Here is a 12,108-nt window from a genome sequence, read left to right on the forward strand (position 1 = left end):
GAAAAACCACTGGTGACATATTCTTCGGCAAGAATGTACCTGATTCCTGCCACATCAAAGGAAAGAGGAAAACATGAAGTACATCAGCGTGTGAGGTATTAAAATGCAAAGATATGCAGAACAGAAATGCTTACAATGCATTATGAGGACATTGGTTGCATGTAATATTTGAACAGCATAGAGTCTGAGGGGAAATGTTTACTGTGTCTGTGTGTGTATTAACATCTCACAATTTACAATAAAATATTATGCTTAGTTGTAATGTGTTAGAATATCATAGCTAAAAACTAAACCAGTTAAGATAGTTTACTCTTTGACATCCATGCTACAAAAAGTATTTTCTGAAACTGTGTTTTTTGTGTATTTAAAATTGTATACAATACACTTACAACAACTCTATTATTATCAACTTTATATTAGGTACTTTAGGTAATCTCTATTTCAGGTACCTAATGTTTTAATGCAGTGTAGATGTGCTGCTTTTTGCAAGTGTTGTTTGTGCCAGTTTTAAGCCTGTATGTGCAAACAGGGCAGCATGGTGGTGCAGGGCTTCTTCTCCCTGTGTCTGTGTTTTCAGTCAGGTTCTCCAGTTTCCTCCCACTTTTTAAAAAAAAATACTGGTAGGTGGATTGGACACATTTTTTAAAATTGCCCCAAGGTGTGATTGGGTGTGTGGATGGTGACCTGTGTTGGACTGGTGTTCCATCCATGGTATATTCCCACCTTATGTCCCATTTCCCAGGATAAGCTCTGGATCCACTGTGACCCTGACGAGGACAAGGCAGTTACTGCAGATGAATGAATGTACATGCAAATGGTCAAACATCATCTTATTTTTTTTTAGTAATCTATTTTTATTACTAGCCACAAGATGGTGTGATTGGGATGTTCTGACCTTGCTACGTTGCCCTGATTCTTCAGTTTTCAATTTGTACTTCTGTATTTAGAGTTCTTTAGACCAGGGGTCTTCCTTCTCGTCTGCAAAGGGCTGGTATGACCTAGCCAAAAAGAAACCACACCTAAGATATAGTCCTTGCTGCAGAACCAATGGTCCAGGGGATGAAGCTGAACCTGATCCAATGGCTCCTATAACCCTAACCCTAATCCATGAGAAGCTGAACAAACACATTTATCCATACTGAAACACACCGAATTTTCTTCACCCCTGAACTTTTTAATGTATTTATACATTACAATATAAATTACAGTCAAATGGGCTCAGTTTAGAATTCAATCAGGTTAATCAATGTAGAAAAAAACTTGACCTTCTCATGGTACATAGTGTAGTTAAGGCTATAGCTGTCCATTTGTGCATGAAGCTGGATAAGCCACCAGACTACACTGTCGAACATGTGGATGAGCACCCCCTGGCCTAGCCCCCTAAAATGCAAGCAAAGAATCATATAAAATACTGTGTCTTCTTTGCCTCCCTAGAAGGCATGATCTCCATCTAATTTGAAAAAGCATGTTAGGGTAACTTTAGCTAATTTGCTGACATTAACTTGTTATATTTAACAAAGCCTGTTTTCTTTGCTAATGCCAGGTTAGACTAGCATTGATTCCAGTAACTAACATATCAGGCTACTCAGCAAATCAAATTCTAGCTAATGGTGAATATTGCAAATTTACAGAGATTGAATAATGTTTTCAATCAAAACATGACATTAACTTAATTTCATCCATTTAATAAGTTTAATACTTGGGTACATTTAAAAAGTAGCAACATTTTACTTTTACTTAAGTAAGTTTTTATGCTGGATACTTCCACTTTTAATTGAGTAAGATTTTGACACTTTCACTTAATATAATTTCTCAGTATTTGTCCACCCTTGGAATTTTGGTTCTTAATCTAGGGGTACCTGACACCTAATATTTGTTTGAAGACCAAGATCAATTGGTCATTAAATAACTATTAGGTGTCAATCTTACGCAATCTTACTGGAGAGGCTTTCTATAGGAGAGAGTTACACAGTTTTGAAGAAGTTAATGCTCATAAGTGTCAATTTCTTTGTAAATATTTAGTAAAATACAAATTAATGTTACATACAGTGGATTTGGAAAGTATTCAGACCCCTTCACTTTTGCACATTTTGCCGTATTATGAATTTTATTATAAATGTATTACATTCAGTTTTTTTATTCTTTAATGTACATGCAATAATCCATAATTGCAAAACAAAAGCATGTTTTTAGAAATTAACTCCACTCCACATCTCAGATTATAACTTGGTATCCTTCACCATCACCCTCCCTGTCCTGCCTAACCTCAGCTGTCAATACCTCTTTCCTACTCACCGAAACCTCCACTCTATCTCCCCTTCCTCTGTAGCATCCTGTACCCTATCATCCCTTTCAGACCCTGACTTCTTTCCTTCTGTACTGCTGGAGTTAGCCACCGAAACTGTCCTCTCTTCACTTTCCTCATCCATGGATCTCCTCTACCCTAAACGCTTCTAAACCCAGGAAGCTTTCTTGCCCTATTCCTTGGTTGTCGGGATGTGTTGTGCAGCAACTGGAGAGAATTAAAAGCAAGTAGAGGAAATCACAACTCGATACGGATCTCATCTCATACCACACTCTCCTGTCCAAATTCTCACCTTGAGAGCAAGCTCCCTAACATCTTTTCTTAATTTCTTATCTGGCCAGCTCCCCCTACACCTCCCTGACTGCTGATGACTTTGCCACCTTTTTTGATGGGAAAACTGCCAGACCTTCACTCCTACCCTGACTCCTACACTACATGCTCAGGATTCCCCTTCTCTTTCTCTGACACATTTTTCTTCTCAATCAACAGAAGACATCCTGCAAGTCATCCGGTCCTGCAAGCCCACCACCTGCCTTTGGATCCTATCCTGTCCACAGTGCTCCAGACCATCTCACAAGACCTCCTTCCCTTCAACGCTACTATCAATAATGACTTCAGAACATCTGGTCATGTACCAAATGCATTCAAGACACCAAGGGTTATTCCCATCCTGAAGAAACCCACTCTGGATCCCTCAGACATCTGCAACTACCGTCAAGTATCACTTTTCTCTTTTCTTTCTAAAATCCTTCAATGCCCCAACTACAATCAATTGTCTCTCTGTTTCACCCAGAACAATCTCCAAGATCCTAACCAGTCTGGCTTCAAAGCAGCACATTCCTCAGAAACAGCCCTTGTGGCCATCACTGCGAAGCTCTATGCCACTAGATCAGCAAAACTGTCATCAGTCCTCATCCTCCTCGACCTGTCAGCAGCATTTGACACAGCCAACTACAAAAATCTCTTTTCCATCTTCATACGTCTTGGAATTTGTGGCACAGCATGGCAATGGTTTGCTTCCTACCTGGAGCTGGAGGGACAGTCATATAAGGTAACATGGAGAGGATCCACATCTGCCGCTTGCAGACTCTCCACTAGTTTACCACAAGGCTCAGTGCTTCATCCTCTTCTGTTCTCCCTCTATACTCAATCTCTTGGTGAGGTCATATCTTCACATGCTATATGGTTGACACTCAACTTATCCTCTCCTTTCCTCCCTGAGACACTCATGTTTCTGCTTGAATCTCAGCATTTCTGGCAGACATCTCATCATGGATGGCAGCTCATCAGCTGAAAATTAATCCCAGCAAAACTCAACTGCTGTTCATCCCAGGAGATGCATGCCCACGTCAGGATCTTGTGATCTCTGGACAACTCTCGGATCTCACCATCTGTCACTGCACGCAACCTTGAGGTAACTATGGACCAACAACTGTCCTTCTCCTCTCACATTGTTAAACTGACATTCTCATGCTGATTTCTCCTTTACAACATCACAAGGATTCGTCCATTCAGGTGCTTGATCAGTCCCTTGTCATTTCGAGACTGAACTACTGCAACTCACTCCTGGCAGGTTTGCCTCTGTGTGCCATTCAAATTCTGCAACTTATCCAGAATGCAACTGCATGATTGTTTTCAACCTTCCCAAGTTCTCCTACACCATTCCATTGCTATGCTCCCTCCACTGGCTTCCTGTAGCTGCCTTCATCAGATTTAAAACACTGGACCAGCACCCATCTACCTTAAAGCACTCATCACACCCTGCACTTATCACACCCCGCACTGCACTACTGCTCATTTGGACCCCCCGTCTCTCAGGGTACAGGGAAGGCATGCATCAAGGCTCTTCTCTGTTCTGGTGCCTAGGTGGTGGAATGAAATTCCCCAAGATGTCTAAACAGTCACTGGCTGTCTTCAAATGATAAATAAAGACCTACCGCTTCATGAAATACTTAAATTAGAACTGTTATTTAAAAAATACTTGTGTTGTCTTGTGTGTTTTTCATACTATACTACCTCCCCAACAGGGTTTTTTTTGAATAAGTTTTATCCTTAGAATCTTGATTTCTGCTGAGGCACACAGATGGTAGGGTCAGGATTTGGCACCAACAGCATGAATCCGTGGACCTAAGATGCTTTTCTCACCATAATTGTACAGAATGGTTATCTGAGTTACTGTAGCCTTTCTGTCAGCTTGAACCAGTCTGGCTACTCTCTGGTGATCTTTCTCATCAACAAGGAGTTTCTGTCTGCAGAACTGCCACTCACTGGATGTTTTTCTTAGTAAACTCCAAAGCAGGGGTCGGGAACCTTTTCAGCTGGCAGAGCCATAAAAGCCAAAAAAGATATGATTTTTTTCTTTAAAGAGAAAAGTTAATATATTTATCGAAAGTAGTAATGTAATAATGTGGGCCGCTTTTCTTGTTCACACAAAAAAGCAACAAATCCTTTATTTTTTCCCAACATGTTGGGAGCTCCATCTGTACATACAGAAACAAGCTTATCCAGCTGCAGCTTCTTTTCTGTGGCAAAGTTCTTGCTGACAGTTGCATAAAAGCATATCTTGTATTTTCTGATTATTTTTTCTTTATTTGGAAAGTCAGTATACAGTTCTTTCACCACGTGTAGCATAAATCCTTTGACGTACTCTCCATCTGTAAATGGTTTTCCGTTCTTCACAATCGCCAAAGCACCTGCAAAGCTAACACATTTGAGCCCATCGCTTTGGTTGGCCCATGCTCGTAGCTGCTGCTGGCTGGTCTGCACTCTCTGCTGGAGCTCCACACATGCTTTTTTCTGCTGTCATCTGATGGATATTTCAAGGCAAATGCAGCATGGAGAGATACGATGTGCCTTTTCACATGTGATTTTTTTTAAGCAATGCAATTCACTTGTTGCAAATAAGACAAACTCGCTCCACAAGTGTAAATTCGTCTGTCCATTCAGACTGGAAAGAATGATACCCGTCTTTTTTCTTTTAGCCATTTCACCTTTGTTAAAAAACTGAAAACAGTGGCTATATAGTTTTCAACCGATTTATGAATTAGACCAGGAAATTACCTGTCCATTCCACATTACTGATCCGCTCCACATTGTCCAATGAAGTTTGAGCTTGTTGTACCACATCACAATTGGTTGGTGTATACATGGCAAACGGGCATCAATTATGAATTATGAATTATTTTAAAATATGTAATATGTAGATTTTTAATTGAATCAACACACTAGCTTTTGTGATTCGTGATTGTTTTTATTTCTTTTTGTCCCGCCATCAAGCCATAGGCAATCACTGAAAGAGCCATATATGGCTTGTGAGCCATAGATTCCCGACCCCGCTCTAGAGACTGTTGTGTGTGAAAATGCCAGATCAGCAGATATAGAAATACTCAAACCAGCCCATCTGGCACCAACAATCATGCCACAGTCCAAATCACTGAGATCACATGTTTTACAGGTGTTCCTAATAAAGTGCTCAGGGAGTGTAAATATTTTAAGTAAGTATTAAGAAACTTGGTTAATGCACTCCAATCTGAGCTCAGGTGCATCTTGTTTGCTTTGATTATCTTGAGATGGCTCTAGAACTTGACTGGAGACCACCTGTGGCACATTCAGTTGATTGGACATGATTCAGGAAGGTACACACCTGTGTGTATACGGTCCCACAATTCACAGTGCACATCAGACCAAAAACCAAGCCATGAAGTCCAAGGAACTTCGCAATCAAATTGTGTAAAGACATAGATCTTGACAAGGGTATAAAACCTGTATTAAACCTTTCTAAACTTTGAATGGGGACAAGGAGACTGGTCAAAAGTGAGGGACGAATGAAGCTAAATACAAAGAATTTCTTGAAGAAAACCTGCTCCAGAGTGCACATAACCCCAGACGGGGACCAAGACAACACTGGAGTGGCTTCAGGTCTTTGAGTGGCCCAGTCAAAGCCAGGATTTGTACCCTATTGAACATCTGCGGAGAGACCTGAAGATGGCAGTTACCTTACAGATCTTACCCATCTAATATGACTGAGCTTGAGAGGATCTGCCAGGCAGAATGGAAGAAACTGCCAAAAATCCAGGTGTTCAAAGCTTGTAAAAACTTAACTGTAAACGTAACTCAGTTGCTGCCAGGATGCTTCTACAAAGTTCTGAATAAAGGGCCTGAATACCTATCTAAATTAGAGATTTCAGTTTTTGATTTTTAATAAATTTGCAAAAGAAAACTTTTTTGCTTTGTCATTATGTGTTATTGTGTGTGTATCTTTATGGCCAAAAAAGTCAAATTAATCCATTGTAAATTAAGTCTATAACACAATAACGTGCAAAAAACTGAAGAGGTCTGAACCCACTTTCCAAACCCATTGTAATGCCAACATACAGTGCCAATGTAATCCATTTCTGAGTGTAAATAATTACTAAGTAGTAATAAAGTGATGCACTTTTCTAGTAAATACACAGTTTTTGTTTACTTTCTTTTGTGTATATGTTAAACAAAATAAATTGAAAAGTTAACAACAATAGTAACAAAAATTTGCAGATTGCCTAAGTATCACTACAGTATAGATTACGGTCTGCACAAAAGAAATTCAAATTACAAAAAAACAAATAAAAATAAAAATAATTGCCAATATAATTAAGGCCACTAAGAGACTTGTGCCCCTACAGCACCCAAGTGGTCATCAGAATGGGGGAGGATATGTAGCAGGAAGCAGGTTTTTGGCAGCATGCACAGCATGCTGTTCAAGTGACTTCATTGTCATTTTGCACAGGCATTTTCCTGTAAGCTATATATAGATATATGGTTTTCTTCTAACTAGCTAACAGCATAAAGACCTGTACCAATAATATACAGCTGTATAGGTTGCCTGCATAAACATAGTAAATGATGTTATATTACTTGAATCTAAAGTTATTTGTCTTACTTAAGATTAGAAACAACTCTGTTCCCAGTTTTAGCTGGGGTTGTCTAACAAACTTCACTTGAGCTGATAAACTAGCAACACTGTCCTTAAGGTGGTTATGGAGATTACTCACGTGGAAATAGCAAGTCACATAATTTCAATCAAACCCATGTAAACCATGTAAACCAACACTGGACCAGTGGATAAACAGAGGAAGTGGAAGCAAACTGGTCCAACACTGCCCTCTACCGGTAACCCAGTGCACTTTATATTTAGTTAATTAAACTACTATCTAATTAACTTCATGGTACAGAGCTATATTTTCTACAGCCACAGATTACAGTAGATAAGACTGGTATAAGTAATTTGAAAGTGATAATTTTTGTTCTTTACATTGGATTTTGCTGTGCAGAATGTCATCCTTGATTTATACTGAATGAACTGTCTAGGATTTAGTCAATAAGAGTTATATGGTTTGCAGTCATTTACATAATTTTAATTAAACCATTTACTCCCAAAAAAAAGCCCTAAGATGTACTTTTAAGATTGCCTTTCTGTTATTTTATTCTGTTAAATATTTCCTCATCCTCTGTGTTTCATACATATTAATAAAAATTGGGTAATTTAGAAATTTGGAAAATGTAACTATGTATGCACTTCTGAATACAGAAAGCAGTAATATTGTTTTTTTCAACACCTTGTAGTTTCATTTGAGAGCTTTTTTTTATTATTATTGAATTGGTATTAGTCTTTGTTTTATTGTTTTTTTTTAAATACATATTTAGTGAACCTGTAATGTGTAGTAAAGAAAATTTAAAATCACATTATGAACATAAATGGGTTATATTGGCCTGCAGTCCATAGACATCACCAAATGCTGACTAACCTCCTTTGTGATGCTCTGCCAGGCCTTGTCTTGTCTACAGTAACCAAATACATGCCAAGTGCATTTCTAGTCAGATGGGTCCATCACAAAAACAAGGTACTATAAACTATACCTCTAATAGATGAAAATAGTTGGACTCACTAATAAAATGTGCTGAAATTCTACTTGATACATTTTAATCTGTACATCTAAAAGGGCAATAGAACTGTGTTTTTCCTGCTTAAAACTACTAGATTTATTTCATTAGCTACTTCTGCAGCCCCTCCTTGGTTAAATCAGCTGAGTTTTAGTGCTGTAAAAACTGTGCACAGCTATAAAGCTTACTATAAAGTGTTTTTCTCTGATCAGCATTAACACATTGTTGTTTGGCTTGATGTCACAGTGTAACACTAACATCTGTGCAGGCGACCATGAAAAAAAACCTGACAGATTCAAACAAGGCCTATTACCAGCACTCCCATTAGTGATGTGGAAAGTTCCACTCTGTGCAGCTGAGCTTCGGGATTTATTTTATACCCTGCCAAAGTATTAGTACATGTTTTTTCTTTTCTTTTTTCTTTTTAACCTAAGGATATCACCAAACTTCTACCTCCTGTCTGCAGTCTGTATGTAATCAGAAATGTCAAGATATAATTAATAGAATTATAAAGTCTACATTATAGTGTGAATCTATTTTTCATCAGTGATTAACAAACAGAAAAAACAACAAATTAATTAAATGAATTTAATGACTTTTCACACAATCCAATGCACATTCATTGGTGAAATACAGAGGTAGTGATGAAGCTTAGGCAAGAATAGTGGCCTGTAAGGATGAGTTGATGATTTTTTTTTTTAACTATTCAGTGTAATTAAACAAGGCCAAAGTACAATTGCTTTCATAGTGTATAAAATAACATTTTATGCCTGTTTCCTAGTAAGTGTTCAAGATTTATGAGTACTTCACACAAACATAAATCCAGTGCCAATACAAGTTTGGAGTTCATTAAATCCTGGATGCATACATTTCACTGGGTGACTAAATTCAGTAGTAATCTGACATGAATATGAACTGAAAATAGCAATAGATGTGTGGCAAAGCATGTGAAAGTATAACAGCGTGGTGAACTGTGTTATGCCTTACTTACAAACTTCTGTTAAATATACATTAATGTTTGGACGAATATAGATTAGTGTTTGGGTCAAATTTGTTAACACAGTGCTAAACTAAAAATTAATTCATTTTAAAACAATTAATTCTATTTAAAAACTGATTCAGGGAGCACTATGTGCAATATATGGCCAAAAGTATGTGGTTCTTCCCCAAACTGTTGCCAAAAAGTTGGAAGCACACGATTGTATAGGATGTTTTGTATGCTGTAGCATTATAATTTCCCTTCACTGGAACTAAGGGGCCCAAATATGTTCCAGTATGAGCAAGGTCCATGCAGGCATGGTTTGCCGAGGTCAGACTGGAAGAACTCGAGTGTCCTGAACTCAACCCCACTGGACACCTTTGGGATGAACTGGAAGGCCGACTGCATTCCAGACCTCCTCGTGTCAGTGTCGTCAGTGTCTGACTTCACAGATCCCCACTGTCACGCTCCAAAATCTAGTGGAAAGCCTTCCCAGAAGAGTGGAGGTTATTGTAACAGCAAAAGGTGGATTAAATATGGAATGGGATGTTCAACAAGCACATATGGGTGTGATGGTCAGGTGTCCACAAACATTTGGCTATATAATGTATGAACTCATTTTGTGGTTTTTACAAAACAGGTGACATGGATTTGATACCCATTAGCCACAAACCCTGCATACTGAGCTAGCTAGCAAGCTAACTGGACAAAATAATTTTGATTGTTATTGTGTATTTTGACAGGATTGGCTTATTGGTAAATAAACTGCTAAGAATATGACTACATGAGATTCAAATACTGATATCTCACTCCTCTCTTCCAGTGATAAATGTGTGATAGTTTAGCTAAGTTAGCTGGCTAGCTCTTTGGGATGACAGGAGGACTTTTGGGAGGGGTCCAAACTGCATATTCATGTGTAACTCTTAAATCCGGGTATTTTTAATGAGGGGAAAATATGTAGAGATGTTTTTTTTTAAATAACTTCCTGGATATTGTAAACATGTAAATTTACATGTCCAGGGGTACTTTATTGCTAGCCGTGCTTATGTGGCGGCCTAGTCGGGCTTGTGCTGTGTGAATGAAAGGGCGAATTGTCTCTTTAAGAAGCTGTGTGTGTGTGTGTGTGTGTGTGTGTGTTTAACCGCAGCCCAGCCCATTCTCCGTCCTGACGTCCTTCCTCGATGCTGGTGTGTGTGACACGCTGCTTTTTTGAGGAGGAAGATTGTAAAAAGCAGCTGCCTAATTTTTTTTGTCCTCTGAGAGAAGGATGTTGGGAAGACTATCTCTCCTGTATATTTCCTTCCTTCCTTTTGTCTGAAATCTTTACGTTGATGCAAAACCGCGAGGGATTAAAAGGGTGAAAGGCATCAGTTCCGTCTGTAGTCTGCTCTTTCTGGATTTATTTTATTATTTTTTTTTAACTGATTGATTTATTTTCCTGGAAATGTACAGAGAGGGAGCTTCTTTGAAGGGCAGCCTGTTTACATGGGAGCGGATTACTTCAGCTAAAAGACACTCATCTGTGACAAAAAAGGAAACCGAGCCCGTAGATTGGCTTTAGTTTGATTATATTGAGCTGTGTAGTGGACGCTTGAAAGAGGAAGAGCGTTAGGAGTGTACAGCTGTGTTGTAATGGGAAGCAGTGAGGTGTGATGAGAATGGAAACACTGCTCGGGACATTTCATCATTTCTGCACTGAAAACCAGCCGCTCCAGTCAGACTGATGCAGACATCAGGGCCACACAGGGCAAAACTTTCGTCTCAGTCATATTATTTATTTATTTATTTATTTGTGTGTGTGGGTGGTTAACGCGGTAAACAAGTAAACATGTGGATTATTTGATTAAATACGTGGTTTTATAGCAGAAGAGAGTCGAGCCCTGTCTGGTTAGGGGGCACTGGGCTTTTGATTTGATTGATTAGCCTCAAGAAGAGGAGCGGAGATGCAGAGGGCTACATGACGGCGGATTTTCTTTGCCAGGCTCCATTTTAATACACAGAGGGAATAAATAAAGTGTCGTTGTCGAAGTTGAAAGACCTCAGGGACCATGTCTTCTCGGGCAACACTGCAGACCGACAGGAATTCAGACCACGTAAGTGAAGTCTTCTCCACCGGACTGCATAGCACGAATAGCTTCCGCTAGCTAAAGGGAAAACCATACTTTAAAACAGTTGATCAATTTAATGGTTTATCAATAAATGTGGGCTGTGGAAAGGCTACCTAGGCTACATTAGGTCTGTCAAGCAAGTCCAGACAGTAACAGGCCCGACACACTGCGGAAATGGTGTGTATTAGCTGATGTGATTTGTACAACGGTCAAAACAGTACACTGCTATAACTAGTAGTCTTAGTACTGTAGCTGCTGTAGCTGCTAATCCAGCCCTGAGCTCTCTCACAGTCAGACACCCCACCTTTTGGAAAAGGGTCTTACTACCCAAGTGGAAAGTCTTGACATGGACGTCAGCCATGCCTACACATTAGCTGTCATAATGTTACAAACACCTACATGGTAGTGAAAACCTCTCATTGAAAAAAATGTCATAGAAATACACAACTACCCTATCATACATATGGTTAATGCTGATAAGTCTTTGTGTACATTTGTACCTGTCATATATATATATATATATATATATATATATATATATATATATATATATATATATATATATATATAACAGCATCTATAGAGTTACCTTATTTGTTTTGTTTTGTTTTAACAATTAAACAGAACTGTAGCCTTAGACCTAGTGGCCATGCCGTGTTTATTTGCATATATAATATGTTTACATTTTATAGAGAAGGAAATTAAGGTGAAACAGTGTGTAATGTGTGTGTATTTTCTTTCAGGTTATATAACAAAAGAGTCATTTGTTAAGCTAATCATTAGGACCTTGCTATGTG

General features: G+C 38.7%; 1 protein-coding gene across 7 annotated transcripts in view; it reads left to right on the forward strand.

Moving 5' to 3' along the window:
• Positions 1-10,336: 10,336 nt before the first annotated feature.
• The window catches only part of mark4b (MAP/microtubule affinity-regulating kinase 4b), a 41,585-nt gene continuing 39,813 nt past the window's right edge, over positions 10,337-12,108 (forward strand). For 6 of the 7 annotated variants that reach the window (XM_026924139.3, XM_026924140.3, XM_026924145.3 and 3 more), the window contains exon 1: positions 10,338-11,296. In XM_026924139.3, the coding sequence (XP_026779940.1) occupies positions 11,252-11,296 (45 nt within the window). In that variant the 5' untranslated portion in view covers positions 10,338-11,251. Of the gene's footprint in view, positions 11,297-12,108 lie in introns of all 7 variants that reach the window. The other variant, XM_026924138.3, reaches the window with a different exon arrangement.

The sequence above is a fragment of the Pangasianodon hypophthalmus genome, chromosome 14 (assembly GCF_027358585.1).
Source record: "Pangasianodon hypophthalmus isolate fPanHyp1 chromosome 14, fPanHyp1.pri, whole genome shotgun sequence".
In the NCBI taxonomy this organism is placed as follows: domain Eukaryota; kingdom Metazoa; phylum Chordata; class Actinopteri; order Siluriformes; family Pangasiidae; genus Pangasianodon; species Pangasianodon hypophthalmus.